General features: G+C 49.8%; 1 protein-coding gene across 9 annotated transcripts in view; it reads left to right on the top strand.

The window, feature by feature from the left end:
• Nucleotides 1–978: 978 nt before the first annotated feature.
• The window catches only part of plekha5 (pleckstrin homology domain containing, family A member 5), a 167,034-nt gene continuing 152,475 nt past the window's right edge, over nucleotides 979–15,537 (top strand). For all 9 annotated transcript variants that reach the window (XM_061252987.1, XM_061252984.1, XM_061252982.1 and 6 more), the window contains exons 1-3: nucleotides 979–1,107; nucleotides 1,214–1,290; nucleotides 2,445–2,502. In XM_061252987.1, coding sequence (XP_061108971.1) covers nucleotides 1,016–1,107; nucleotides 1,214–1,290; nucleotides 2,445–2,502 — 227 coding nt within the window. In that variant the 5' untranslated portion in view covers nucleotides 979–1,015. The remainder of the gene's footprint in view (nucleotides 1,108–1,213; nucleotides 1,291–2,444; nucleotides 2,503–15,537) is intronic.

Below are 15,537 nucleotides of genomic sequence, written 5' to 3'. Positions count from 1 at the left end.
ATAAACATATTTTTAAACAGTCTCATTTATGGCCACGTAGTGCCATTCATTTATTGTAATGGTGTTTTCATGTTCACTTACATGTTGTGGCAGCTGTGACGTGACACATAAATTCTGCTGAACATTTCACAGAGTGTGCACGGGGAGTTGGACCTCAGCAGTGATGCGATGCTTCTGTTGAAATCTGCCACCTGACATCATCAATTTCACAACACGCCCTCAGTTTGATTATTACAGCTTATGTATATGTATATTTTGAGATGCATCACCTATACATAAAGCTTAGTTTTGAACTACACAGAAAAGTATTTTACAATGTTTGTCATGCTAGTAATGAACTCCGTTGTTACGACAGATGAATGTTTAATTTATACAATGTATCCATTAGGCTATTCAAAAAGCAACGAAACGGTGCATGTTAGAATTAATATCTACTAGACTTGCAGATGCGTTCATCTACAAAGAAAATATTCTATTTTTATGTCTTTGTATTATGTAACCTCGCCAGCCTAGTGTTGTCATAAAGGTTGCATTTGCAAACATGGCATGAATCAAAATGCAAACAATACATATAAGAGGGGAAGAAATCTATTGCATCAAAGATGCAGAATGACATCAATGACAGAAACTATAATAATAAAATTAAAAAAATAATAACAGTGTCTCTCTTAACTACCAACCTTAAGTCCTAGGCATCAACATTGACTACAGGTAACCAAAAAATAAGTTTGATCTCCAACACACTTCTGTGTACTTTCATGTCGAATAATAATTGTATGTAGCATTTATCTCGCAGTCGCTCTATAATACCCATTATGAATGAACACACTTCTGATATCCGTATTCCCTTTGCTCGCCGTGTTGTAACTACAGGAAAATCCTAAATTTCGCAAGCACGCTCCCGCCCCCCAGAGGTTCGGCACGCTCCGCTCGCTCTCACACCCGGTTGCCAGGGTTTCCGTGTACGCGCGACTTGAGCGGAGACGCGCACTTCAATCTCGGTAGATTGCCAGACATGGCGGCGGATCTGAACCCGGAGTGGCTCTCTTGCCTCCCGTCTTCTTGGAGTTATGGGGTAACCAGGGACGGGCGCGTCTTCTTTATCAAGTAAATATCGTCTGGATACTGGGCTGGGTGGTTTTTCTTTGTTTCGACTCAAATATTCAACTCGACACATTTATATGTTTTACCTTCTCCCATTTCTTCCCAACAGTGAAGAAGCGAAGAGCACAACCTGGTTGCATCCAGTCACTGGCGAGGCCGTAATTACTGGCCATAGAAAAACTCCAGGTAAATGTTTTCACTGTTTACAAGTTGTATTGTTGGAAACCGCATGCATTTTGTTATGACTACTCGTCCGCAATATAGCAATACTTTTACAAAACCGCCGTTTTTTGTTTGTTTCTTTGCGCTGTTTTGAGTTTTGAGTGCTCGCAATTTGAATTGGTGGCTGCAGCAACAGCCGTTTTGCACCAACAGCACCACCACACAGGTAAACTCCAGAGTGAGAACACAGTAATATATGATTGAGTTGCCTAAAGTTCCATTCTATTACAGTTTTATCACATTGTTTAAAGTTTATCGATGTCAGATAAACGCAGTAATCATCGATAGCTATCTGTGAGACAAGCACTGGGGTATTGTTGCTAACAGAGACGAGTAGAATGGTGTTTGCAAGCTAGCTAGCCTAACTAGCTTTCTTGTAACTAACACCATCCTGTCAGTTAGATAGCTGGTCAGCGAAATAACCTTAAATGTCGTTGATTTTACCCCCATGTCTTGCCAACTGCGCGCATCTGGAGCCACAGAAACTAACACGAGTCAACTATGAAGCGATGTGTTGGATTGGTTGCACGCATTCATAATGGATCGCACGATAATTGGATATCGGGATTGCATCGACATGTTGTGATATTCGGGGCTACAGACACTTGTTTAGCACAGTTACGCACCGATTATAAAATGGGCAACGTTTGATACAGTATTCATTCAAGTGGAAATTCGATGTATTCGTCAACAGCGCAATTCAATACTATAAAATGGCTCATAATAACTACAATTATACTGAGGCAATGGATACGAAATTGGGTAACGATAGCAACGTAACACGGTGCCGCGATCTACAGTTTGGAAGAAATGCTGAGAGGGTGATAGCCAGTTAGCTAGCTTTCTGGTTATTATCTACAGACTCTGTAGTAGGATACGGAGCTGCACGGCTGGCGGGGGAAACGACCAGTCCCCAGCTCGCATATGGGATGGCACTGCAGATCACACAGGCGTGCCATGCGATCTCCCCTCTGCAGCTGTGGGCACGCTTGTTCTCAGCTTACATCATTAACATATCACACACGTATGTGCCCTAGCTCCACTGTTGCTACGATTCACGTAACAGTTTATTTATACGCGTTTGTTTACGTGTTTCTCCCCCCCCCCCCCCCTTACAGATTTGCCAACTGGATGGGAGGAAGGCTACACGTTCGAGGGAGCCCGGTGCTTCATAAAGTGAGTCTGGATTATGACACTACCGCGCTGTGAAGCAGTCCCATTTTGTTTTGTTTACCACCCCTTCCCCCTCGACTCTGGCTTTGACAGCGGCGGAGTTGTGTCGTTTCGCAGCCCCTTTCCTGCGTTGCTCCTCCTGTGGAATGTATTTTGTTGGAATACCGCGTTTCCAGTCACGCTAAAAAGTACACAAAGCGACTGGGCTCGCCCCTCAGAACAGATCGTGTTACTAAACCATCAGAATAACGTGGAGTTTGACAAGCGAGTGTGAGTGAGTCAGAGCTCGGTTGGCTAAACAGGCTATACTCGTTGTCTCCCTAGGGACATAACGTCGTTAGTCGTCCAAGATTAGTTCTAGTTTCCACATGTTCATTTTTTTTTTTTTCAGGAAGATTGGAGATTAACAGATATTTCCTAGTTTCACGTCAATTTCACTCAAGTTACAATATAAGTTTCTCTACCGTTGTGCTTGATAAGTCACTGACATGTTATTTTGATTAGTCGTAGCTCTAGACCACGTTCTGTAGTATCATATTTTCTATGACAGTTTGTGACATACATACAAGACAAAGAGCAACGTATTCATATCTCTTTACTTTGTACCATCAGAGTCAGTCATCCTTCCTTAGTATGTAATCTCTGTACAAGAACTGGAGGGAAACGGCTGAGAATGAGGTTCCTTCCCATCCAGACAGCTTGTAAACCGGGAACCTTTACTCCGCTATTTGCATAAGATATCAGGCGGGTTAATTATTGCTCAGCTGATTGCTTACTGTGTTTTTGTTCAAATGGGTTGACGGAGGGATATAAAGTATACTGCATTTATTCCAGTGTCAATGCCGTTGGTTGTTTGTTGTTCCTATTTAAGGAGTCTCTGCCTCGGCGTGCAGAATTTATGTAGTATTTGGCCGTAAAAGCAGCACAAAGGAAAACTGACACTGCAACTTGGGGAATGGCTGAAATAAGACGTGCACTTCATTTATTCTCTCATTGACTGTTAGTCGATGGAGAGGGAGAGAGAGTTGCCAGAGTGCACAGTCTGGTGCCTTCCGGCTTCTCTGCAGTGGCTGTCTGTGTGACGGGCTGGTGTGCCTTCAGAATCGCTCATAGTCTTTAATACAGTGTTTGTGTTGCTCCTGACCAGTATTGGATTTTGTTTAGACGTGCTGTCCAGGCTGAAGCTTGCTGGTGTGGCTCTTAAGTCTGTCGCGGCCTCTTTTCGTATCTACCTGGGAGATCTTTCCCTGTATCGCAGACGTATTTTGCTCAAGTGAGTGTGGCTGTAAGAGCTGCAGTTAATGTGCGAAAACCTATTTAACCTGACGGGCTTCTGTGGTGCAGTGGTTGAAAAGTCAGGTTTTATTGAGTACATGCAAGACTTTGTTATATTGTGTGTGTGTGTGTGTGTGTTTGCATGCTTATGTGTGTGCATGTTTGTGCGTGCGCGCATTTATGCGTGCTTGTGCGCGTGCTTGTATGTGTATGTACGTGTGTGCGCATGTGTGAGTGTGAGTGTGAGTGTGAGTGTGAGTGTGAGTGTGAGTGTGAGTGTGAGTGTGAGTGTGAGTGTGAGTGTGTGAGTGAGTGAGTGTGTGTGTGTGTGTGTGTGTGTGTGAGAGTGAGTGTGAGTGAGTGAGTGAGTGAGTGAGTGAGTGAGTGAGTGAGTGTGAGTGTGAGTGTGAGTGTGAGTGTGAGTGTGAGTGTGAGTGTGAGTGTGAGTGTGAGAGTTGAGGGATGTTTCCGAAGTGCTTCCACCCTGTTTCCCCCACACCTCTCTCCTCCTGTCTCTCTCTCTCTCTCTGAGTGTGATGGAGTGAAGCGAGGACAGGGCAGTGTTGTGTGGGTGGTCAGGGGCTGGGGGGGGGTCAGGCTGACCGCACTCGGATGTTTCTTGCCGTGTCGGGCACTGGAGAGACGGCTCATTTCCCCGGTGACCACCTCCTTCCCACCCGCCCTAACCCCCGCGCTCAGCGGTGCGGAGCGGGAGCCGAGCCCGCTGTGGGCTGCGGCCGGGCGCTCTGTTGCCCTGGCTCCTCAGCAGACTGTAATAAGACGGGGGGGGTATGTCAGGGTCGGGGTAGGCTCTTCCGTGGCCTTGCGGGCCCTCAACTGGCCCCCCTCCATGTTGCAGTGCTTCCAGACCCCTCAATTCAGCCGTTTAAACGCCACAGATGTTGTGGTTCTTGCGAACGGTTGCGGCCAATCTGTGTTTTGAAGGTGTGGCGTCGCAGGATGTGCGGGTATCCCTATGCAAATAGTGCGTCTTGTTGTTGTTTTTTTCTTTGTTTCATTTTTATTTCTTTCAGGTCATAGTTCGCTTCATATTCCATCAACAGCCAATGGCAGGCTGCCAGAGATCGGCCGTGATAGGGATTTATGTATTATTCCTGTGCACGAGGGCTACGTCTTAGACAGGCCGTCTTATTTACTGAGCTGAGGTCGAGTCTCCCACCGTTCGTAACTCAGTGACCGCTCCGACCACCCCCCTTCCCGCTTTTCTCTGCCGCCGAATAATCGTGCATTTGATGGAACGGGGAAGAGCGCTCCCGGAAAAGCCGGCCACACACAAAAGCCTTCCCCCGGAAAATAACAAAGTCCGTAAAAAATAAAAAATAAAAATAAAAAGTCAAACACAAAAAAATGGGGGAAAATCAAGGCCTTGATAAAATCGTTACAGCTGCAGCAGCGAGGCCGGGTTGCGGAGCTGGACAGCATTGCGTCAGACTCGGGAGCCCAGCAGGGACTTTGAATTTTCAGCCATTTCTTTCTTTTTTTTTTTTTTTTTTTTCTGCTTTTTGAAAGAAGAGTAGTGGAAGATTGGACTGGGTGGGCGGGGGCCGGAGGAAGAAAGCCGCTGAGGACGTGAACTGTAACTGACACAGAGACTTAAAGCGGGTTTGGGGAGAGGGGTTGGCACACACACACACACACACACACACACACACACACACACACACACACACTCACAGCCCCCCCCCTACCCCCGGTAGCAGAGCATCAGTGTTTGAAGTGCGCTGCTTTTTTCCTCCGGCTTAGTTTGGCAGCTGTGGAGTGTCTGGGGAATGCCACAGAATAAACTGTTTATGAAGCCCTACCCGCTCCCCCCTGCTGCGCTCCTATGGGTGCGGGAGCCTGCTGCCGGCGTTACTGTGCAGTGACGGGCAGGGCAGGGCAGAGGGATTGATCTTTGTCCCTGCCCTTGGCTCCCTCTTCTGTTCCCACCCCCGCCTCTGCCCGGGCATCTCTCCCTCGCAACGACTGCACTGGTGACAAGTGTCACTGCAAGGAGTGTCCATGAGCTGCATAGCAATTATACGGGATTTTCATTGTAATTGCGCAGGGTGAAACGACCTCTCTGCATTGAAAATGAGCGTTTGAGCAGTGGGTCTTCGGTGAGGGGGTGGTGGGGCAGGGGGTTTCGGAGGGGGAGAGAGAGATGTACTGTACGTCTAAGTTAATAAAAACGACCCCGCATTTAAAACGAAATGAGAAAAGGCTTGAAAGGTCATTCGTTCTGTCGAGGTGGGCTCTGTTGAGAGGGGCAAGCCAGATTCGGCAACCTCATCTAAGTTAGACAATGGAGAGCTGAGGGGGAGGGGGTGCGGGGCAGGCAGGGGTGGAAAACAAACCGACAGACAAGCGAGAATGTAGAGAGAGACAATAGAGGTTGACTGTAGAGGTGCCAGAAAACAAATAAACACAGCCGGCTTTTAATCCCTCTGCAGGTGTTCTACTCCATTTCACTCCGGAACGAGAGAGCGCTTTCTGTCCTTCAGACCACTGTGACACACACAGAGGCCGCTCCCTGGGGCGGCTTTTGTTTGTAAGGGTGCAAGAGCTGTACACAGTTTCATTGTGATCCTTAACCCTAGAGCATGAATGGTGTCAGTGATGGAGAGTAGAGGGGTGAGAGGGTGAATGGGGTTAGAGTAGAGGGGTATGGGGTGAATGGGGTTAGAGTAGAGGGATGAGAGGGTGAATGGGGTTAGAGTAGAGGGGTGAGAGGGTGAATGGGGTTAGAGTAGAGGGTGAATGGGGTGAGAGTGAGAGAGAGTAGAGGGTGAATGGGGTGAGAGTGAGAGAGAGTAGAGGGTGAATGGGGTGAGAGTGAGGGAGAGTAGAGGGTGAATGGTGTGAGAGTGAGGGAGAGTAGAGGGTGAATGGTGTGAGAGTGAGGTGAGAGTGAGGGAGAGTAGAGGGTGAATGGGGTTAGAGTAGAGGGGTGAGAGGGTGAATGGGGTTAGAGTAGAGGGTGAATGGGGTGAGAGTGAGGGAGAGTAGAGGGTGAATGGGGTGAGAGTGAGGGAGAGTAGAGGGTGAATGGGGTGAGAGTGAGGGAGAGTAGAGGGTGAATGGGGTGAGAGTGAGGGAGAGTAGAGGGTGAATGGGGTGAGAGTGAGGGAGAGTAGAGGGTGAATGGGGTGAGAGTGAGGGAGAGTAGAGGGTGAATGGGGTGAGAGTGAGGGAGAGTAGAGGGTGAATGGGGTGAGAGTGAGGGAGAGTAGAGGGTGAATGGGGTGAGAGTGAGGGAGAGTAGAGGGTGAATGGGGTGAGAGTGAGGGAGAGTAGAGGGTGAATGGGGTGAGAGTGAGGGAGAGTAGAGGGTGAATGGGGTGAGAGTGAGGGAGAGTAGAGGGTGAATGGGGTGAGGGTGAGGGAGAGTAGAGGGTGAATGGGGTGAGAGTGAGGGAGAGTAGAGGGTGAATGGGGTGAGAGTGAGGGAGAGTAGAGGGTGAATGGGGTGAGAGTGAGGGAGAGTAGAGGGTGAATGGGGTGAGGGTGAGGGAGAGTAGAGGGTGAATGGGGTGAGGGTGAGGGAGAGTAGAGGGTGAGAGCCGTCTCTTGTTTTGACGCTCAATGCGGCGATGACAGCCTGCTGTCATTCAGCAGCGCAAAACAGAGACGGCCTCTGATGCATTCTTTCCCAATGCCCCTTTGAGCACCTGGCAGGCGGTTGAGGAAATAGACGAGACATTTGTTGACATTCCGCATCACCTGTTGTTGTTGTTCCTCAAAGGGGAGGGGTGTCAGAGGGCTCAGAGGTTGTCTAGCGGAAAATGGGTTTGAAAGAGGCGTCCACTTTATCGGTGTGTGCACTTGGTCTCTGTACGGGCTCTGAAATTCCCACTGGATAACTGCCAGATCCTGCTGCCCTGTCTCTGAGTGACGATCCTCGTAAAAAAAACAACAACACGGTTATCTGAAATGGACTTCCCAAACTTTTAAGTCCCAGTCCTCTTGAACTGAAAATTGTTTTTGTAAACGGCAAAAAGTAAATGGCAGCACCTCTCTGAAATTGAACAGATTTGGACAGTTCTTAGTTGGGCAAAAGTGTACATCTTCTTGGAATGTTCTAGAAAGTTACGTTCAAGAACTGCAGCTTTATGTAACTTTAAAGTAACATTCATAGTTGAAGTATTTTCCTCATTTTGTTCGGAAAGTGTCAATCATGCTTGTATGAATTGCATCTGTTCACACCAAAGGCCTTTTTAATTCTTGCTTTCTGAGCAAACTGTCTTCCTGTACTTGAACTAGGCTCTAACTCAATTTGCACTAACACACTTTAGCTGTTTGTGTGTAGTTCTTAGGTGGCCCTGAGTGGGCGACTGCATTAAAACCCGACGGAGCCTAACTCACTAATTAACAGCTGCACCCCTCAGAACATTGCGCTGAACTTTTCTGCTGCTTCCTTTGCTCTATTGTTTGTTTTTTGTTTGTGAATGAGTAAGTGAGACTGCTTGCCAAATAAATGTGGTTGTTTGCTATCTAATATCGGAGGTGGGAAGATGCCTTGTGTCGGTAATCTTGTTTTGAAGACACTGCACCAAAGAAATAGCAGGGGATTGTTCTGGCTATTTGCAGATCGACAGTGTACAGCCCAGGAGGTAAAATTGTTATTTATTTTCTGGTGTTTAATGTTTGATGGTGATGGTGTGTGAACGAGAGCTTTTCCCCCAGCAAGAGTGTGTGTGTGTGTGTGTGTGTGTGTGTGTGTGTGTGTGTGTGTGTGTGTGTGTGTGTGTGTGTGTGTGTGTGTGTGTGTGTGTGTGTGTGTGTGTGTGTGTGTGTGTGTGTGTGTGTGTGTGTGTGTGTGAGACTTCAGTGGTGTTTCACTCAGCCTAAACACACCTTCCATTTCACTCTCCAGAACTCCGGCCTGAGAGTGCCTCTGGCTTGTCCCATGTGTAGCTGACCCGGTATTTAAGAAGGGTCATCGTCTGGTGATCTAACGCGGCCACTTCTGCACGGACCCAGGTGGGGGACGACATTGTGTCGCAGAGCAGAGTGAATGGAGATCAATGCTGTTCTCCTCTCTCCAGACTTGTGAGGATAAGTGCTGATGCAGGTTGCATTGATGGAGAGTGGGGGGTGGGGTGGTTCTTGATAAAGAGGGTACGTAGGGTGAATTGGTTCATTTCTGGCTCGTGGGCTGCAATGAGAGAAGGTCGCTGCGACATTAATCGAATCTCGTTCAGCTCAGTGCTCTGACTGGGACGTGCCGGATTTCGGGGCACCACCCCCCCCCCTCCCTGTGTCACAAATTGTGGACCTTCTCCTTCATTGTTCTGTTGCAGTGAGCCAGCCGTGAGGATGATTGTGAAGAGAAGCGTGAATGGGGGGAACAGTGCCACAGGTTAAAAAAATGGCGGTAATAAAAGTGTTGGATTGTCGCCCCTGAGTCAGGGGCTCTGCGTTATTGTTTGCTGCTCAGTGCTTCATCTATCAGCGAAGGCTCTTGACTCCTCACCTGACCTTGATTCTCGGGTGTGAATTGGGTGCTCATTTTAAGGTGAAAAGGGGAAAAAGGGCAGTAGTCCCTGTGCCTCTTCAGGGCTCTTGAAGACCAGGTGGCTGTTGTAGAGGATCTGAATCCCACCCCAGAGCGCATTGTTATTAATCAGGCCTGTGCAGTCTGGCAGCCGGCCGGCTCCTCGCTCAGTGAAAGGTGCGTGCTCGGGGGCTGTGAGGATCGCATAAACACAAGGCCGCTCGGTCTCTGCACCGCGCCTGGCCCAGTGCAGGGCAGGCTGGGATTGCGCTCTGCTCCCAGCTACCGGCAGGCTGCCCCGCTAATTAAAAATGAGGCCGCGCTTAACGCTCTCTCGCCGTTTAGCGCCGTGAACCAGTAGACACTGGCAGCAGGCACGGGTGGCCAATCTGTCCGCAAACGCAACTGTGTCCAAACAATCCTACTCACAGATGTTACCTTCTATGGCTGGTTTCTGCAGACTCTCTTAACAGTTGGGCATATCTATTAGGTCAGGGGTAGTGGCGTCCACGGACAAAATGACTTGGGTTAGGTCTGCCAGTTTGGACGAATCTGTATGTCTACAGCCAGCCGGACAGCTTTTTGGCAGCTACCCTCCTCTTCGCGGGCTCTGTTGCTTTGACTGGAGGATGGACAGAAGGGATGAAGGCCTGTGGAATTATGGGTGTGGAACTGTATATTAACTTGGTACCTTGCAAATCACATTAAGCTCACTGCTTACCTGCAGCGACAGCTTAAGATATCTTGCCGGCTAGTCGACCAGCTGTGCAGGATATTAAAACTTTTTGCATGGAAATTGATAGCGTCTTACTTAGACCATGTTCAACCTGGAACAATATCCCTGAGCATGCACATTTGTGGACTCTACTTTCCTCACTTCAACATTTAGGTCTTTTATGGTTGAATTGTTCATGTTTGTGAAGCAGAGGCAGAATGCACTTTTTTGGGATTTGAAGTTATGATTACTGGCTGTTCCAAGAGATACTACCCGTAGCAGAAGAGTGTGACAGAGTCGCACTGGAAAACGGAGGCAATTAATATTTTATCATTTTTTCCAGGTGACAGGCAGTAATTAACTGGCTGCTATTAAAAACACGGTAAACAAAAACAGGATAAAACCTGATACATTTTGTTTACAGTGCCAAAAAGTAGATGAGGAATCGGGCCGTTAACATAACTTTAACTTTAACTTTAACAGGAATAACTTTAACGTTATTCCTGATCTCCAGCTCCAGTGAAGGTGCTTGGATTGCGGTTTGCCTCGGTTAGCGCTCTCTCGCCGAGCTGGTACACACCGTTTGCAGTGAGCCGGTCTGCGCTGGAGGAGTGAGGCAAACATTAATTAAACACACATGAGCACGCTCTCCGCCATGTCGCATACAGAAAGCCGCTTATGAGGCCAGCGCTCCCCAAACACACGTCTCGTTCTTAAAGAGCCAGTCGCCTTTCTGATGAGGTGGACCTGTGTGTGTACATGGGCAGTGCTACAGGTGCCCCTGCCCTGTTCTGTGGCGTCCTGGTCCGATTGGCGGCGGGTAAACGCGTGAGCACAGCCGCCTGGTTAACGAGCCGCGGTGCGCGGGAGCCGGGGCTGGAGTGGAGACGGCGGTGCGGAGAGGAAGGGCCGTGGCAGGGTGCGGAGAGGAAGGACAGGGTGCGGAGAGGAAGGGCCATGGCAGGGGGCGGAGAGGAAGGGCCGTGGCAGGGGGCGGAGAGGAAGGGCCGTGGCAGGGGGCGGAGAGGAAGGACAGGGTGCGGAGAGGAAGGGCCGTGGCAGGGGGCGGAGAGGAAGGGCCGTGGCAGGGGGCGGAGAGGAAGGACAGGGTGCGGAGAGGAAGGGCCGTGGCAGGGTGCGGAGAGGAAGGACCGTGGCTGGGTGCGGAGAGGAAGGACCGTGGCTGGGTGCGGAGAGGAAGGACCGTGGCTGGGTGCGGAGGTGCTGCTGTGAGCCCGAGCGGGGGCGTTGGCGGGGGCTGGATCCAGCTCTCACCGAGTGAGACTGAGAAACAAGGCTGCAGTGTTACACTCCGTATCTCACCTGTGGGCTCCTGTCAGGTGTCTTCAGCTTTGTAGGGTGGGTAGGACTGGGCGCCATGCCACACTGTGCTGCTCTGTGCTGCGCCATGCCGCTCCCCGCTGGGTCATGCCGTACATGGAGAAAGGCTGTGATTGGTATATTGATAATCGGTATAGGTGGCTGAGTTGTGGACGATGGGAGATGGCGCAGCTCATTTCATGGGTTAATGTAGCCTCGCTCTGCTCGATCTGCTGTAACGAACGGAAAACAGTCACATCCTGCTGGCTGCCAAGGTCGTTTGGCGGTCTGGGCTAAAATAGTGTTTTTAAAGGCCTTTGAACAGAACCCGGTTTTGTCGTTCTGCGGCGACGCCTCTGGTTTGATGCGGCAGATTGGAGATACGGCGAGCAGCGTAATTACGGCGAGGCCCGGCCGAACAGAGGCGGCGTTGGCGGGCTTTAACAGGCGGCGCTCCAGGAGGGCCTGAGATTCCTGGGCCCTGCCGCCGCCGCGGGGCACCTCTGCTCCCCTAACGAGCCATCGATCAGGCCCGCCGCCGGGGCGCGCGGAGCGGGCCGCATCGACCCGCACACGCAGAACAGCAGGATTGATCTGTCTGGTGCGGAGGCGCTGCCGCACGCCGGGGGACAGCAGAGCTGGAGAACACCACGCTTAAACTCGGGCCGGGGGACAGCAGAGCTGGAGGAGACCACGCTTAAACTCGGGCCGGGGGACTGCGGAGCTGGAGAAGACCACGCTTAAACTCGGGCCGGGGGACAGCAGAGCTGGAGAAGACCACGCTTAAACTCGGGCCGGGGGACAGCAGAGCTGGAGAAGACCACGCTTAAACTCGGGCCGGGGGACAGCGGAGCTTGAGAAGACCGCGCTTAAACTCGGGCTGGGGGACAGCAGAGCTGGAGGAGACCACGCTTAAACTCGGGCCGGGGGACAGCAGAGCTGGAGAAGACCACGCTTAATCTCGGGCCGGGGGACAGCAGAGCTGGAGAAGACCGCGCTTAAACTCGGGCTGGGGGACAGCAGAGCTGGAGAAGACCACGCTTAAACTCGGGCCGGGGGACAGCAGAGCTGGAGAAGACCACTCTTAATCTCGGGCCGGGGGACAGCAGAGCTGGAGAAGACCACGCTTAAACTCGGGCCGGGGGACAGCAGAGCTGGGAAAGACCACGCTTAAACTTGGGCTGGGGGACAGCAGAGCTGGAGAAGACCACTCTTAAACTCGGGCCGGGCTCATACTTCATTTCCCTGCGGATGGGCCCTGCGGGTACTCACACTTTCTGTAAAGATCATCCCGAGGCAGATAGGCCCCTCCATAATGATTCATTCTGTCTCCAGGTTATTCTTTTTGGACTGAAAAATGCCAAACGATGTTGTTTTTGTTTTATACTTGTCCTTCAAAATGAAATGTATTATAATCTATTGCGTTTTATTTGGCCGAAGCTTTTATCCAAAGCCACATATAGTAAGTGAATACTGAAGGTCGTTGGAACAAGCGCAGAACACTGGTCAGATAAGGTACAGTTCATTTATCCATACCCATGAACATCAAGTCACGTTCACACGGTAAGCATAAATCACAGTTAGAGTGGCTACAGACAACTATGTTCAATTTAGCAGAAACAACTGCTGCGAAACGAAGAAAAATGATAAGCTTATCTGAACGCTGCAAGTGGCAGTTGCAACAGCACTGAACAGATGCACTCTGCAGAGTGCTACAGTTGCATACAATTCTCTAGATTTAAATGTGAAATGTTTTTTTTTTTTTTTATATTAAAATGTTTAATATTAAATGTTCTGACTGCATTTCTTTCCACCTTTTATAAGTATGCTGGTTTATGGGATAACGGTTGCCTCGGTAGACCCTTGCAGTGGTTGGGCCCAGGGCCACTTGAGGCTTAGCAAAGATTTGCAGCCCAAGGAAAAGGGAGTGATGGATTGGAGACAGAAAGAGAGAGGGGGAGGGGGTACACTGGAGGAAAGGCAGTGCCAGGCTACCGCTGGGCTAACGGGCTACCGCTGCGCTAACGGGCTTTAGCTTGCTAACGTGGGGATATAGTGGCATGTTGGCAAGCATGTGCCCAGGTCCTGGCACTGTGCACCATTTCCCCTCTGACATTGAGGATTTGTGGGCCTGGGAGATCGAATTTGCTCGACAGGACTGACCGAGGAATGCTTAATGGTCCCCATTATGGGTGGATGTACTGTCAGTGACTAGCGTAAACCAATCCAAGGACTTTGCCGGCCGCATCACATAATTGCTGATTTTTGATACGAGATGTCCGGACCCGTTAGTGTGGTCTTGCCCTTGGTGTTCCTTCAGTATTCCAATACTCCATTGTCCAAGTCCATTGTTTTTTGTTGAAGCTACAAAAAATGGCATTCAAGATGCATGTACCCCGCATCAGTCACCCTGCAAAATGGATCCGTTTCCCGTCTGAGGTACAGTTGGCAGGCAGACAGGTCCCCAGTCTCAGTTAGATATGGAAGTGTTGCCAGGAGGACCTGGCTGATTATTGACTGTAGCAGATGGAGCAGGCCCGGGAGCTGGAGGGAAGGCATTTCCCATCGGAGTGGCCCATTGACCACCACTGGTCAATCATAACTCCTCTCCAGAACTGTGTGCTCACATTGTCTCTCGCTCTTTAGCCCTGTGTCTGAAACCGGTCGATCGCAGGCATTCCACCTCTCCCAGACGGTCTGAGAGTCTCCCGGAATTTCACCCGCTCCCTCAAATCTCCTGCAGATCAGCAATCTACACGACAGGTGAAAGTGAAGGATGGGATGTCTGTGACCGGGACCTATCCGAGAGTGAGAGTCCCCCCTGTTACCCCTCTCCGAGAGAGAGTCCACCCTGTTTACCCCTCTGACACGGGAGCTCGGCTGCTTCACACGGGGGCCAAATTTAGATTTCGGAGCGCCGGCGGTTACCTTGAGAAACTGGTGCAGCTTCATGGTCAGCTGGGTCTATAAATATCGGCCCCAGCATCGCGAGGCTGTACGCAGCCAAAATATTGTTTTATTCACACGTGTTCCCTTTCCATTTCCCTAAACCCTGAATAACAGCTGACTGCTTTGCGGAAAGTGTTGGGATTGAAAACCACTATATGAATTTCACATTTAAAAAGAAGCCTGTTTGTTTTTTCAGCTTTGTTCAGTCAATCAGCCTTTTGCATAATTTATTGCAACGTGTTAGAGCAGGCAGGCTGCCATCTGGTTTCTCTGTAAAAATGTTTGGGTTTTGGCTCAATTTCTGGGATATAAAAGATGCTGCTGCCAGGAGCAATGAACAGTATTCATCTGAACTGAGCTGAATCTCCTCTCCTCTGAAATGAATGTTTTTTTTTATTTTTAAGTCTTGTATCTGCAGATCAGTTGTAATTAACCCAAGAATTTTGAGGGGTATTTAGTTCATTATAATTAAGCTTGTTAAATGGCAGTAGTGCTAAGCGACTTGGCATCCACTGTGGGATTATCCATCATTAACTCTGATCTTCGTCGATATCTACAGGTGATCTCTTGTTATCTACTTGTAGAGCACGCGCACTCCATTTTGAAATGTTACTTGTCTTGGAGATATGAACGAATGAAGAAGTAAATAAATAATATATAAGTATATATGACGGGGAACAGAATTAAATTCAACCAGGTCGAAAGACATCAGATGATGCAGGTGTAAAGGTAATTGACTTTCATTTGCGGGTGTCGATGTGATCCGTTTTGTAGGGCTGGAAATTCTCATTCCGTGGCTGTAACGAGCCTGTCATATGAGCTGCTCGGGAACGGATAGCCCAGCCGGTGGCTGTTAGCAACCTGATAATGTACAATTCTTAAAATGTCCAAGCATTGAAGATATACCGTGTGACTGCCTGCCTAAACTCCGCGGCCCTTAATCTTTCTTCTCCGGGGCCGTTGTTTTGACGGAGGGAAGGAAACCCGGGTCTCTGTGGGGCTTTAATTGCAGTAATACCGGATTTTCCTCGTCTGTCGGCCGCGAGCAGACCGCATTGGGGAGGGAAGGCGAGCCTGAACCCCAGACCTGGCCCGTGTGGCTGGGGCAGTCTGTCCGACAGCTTGCCTGCTCCTCCGGAGCCTGTGGTGGTCAGGCGGCCTTCGGGCTGCGGGCAGTCGTCCGGGCGCTTTACGGGATGAGTATAACAGTGGACCGATGAGGTCATCTGGCCTTTTCCCCCTCTCACGGCCCCGGAGGCCTTGTCCTTCAGCCCAAAAGCAG

Source organism: Conger conger, chromosome 8 (assembly GCF_963514075.1).
Source record: "Conger conger chromosome 8, fConCon1.1, whole genome shotgun sequence".
Classification (NCBI taxonomy): domain Eukaryota; kingdom Metazoa; phylum Chordata; class Actinopteri; order Anguilliformes; family Congridae; genus Conger; species Conger conger.
This window is presented reverse-complemented; position numbering and strand designations above follow the sequence as displayed.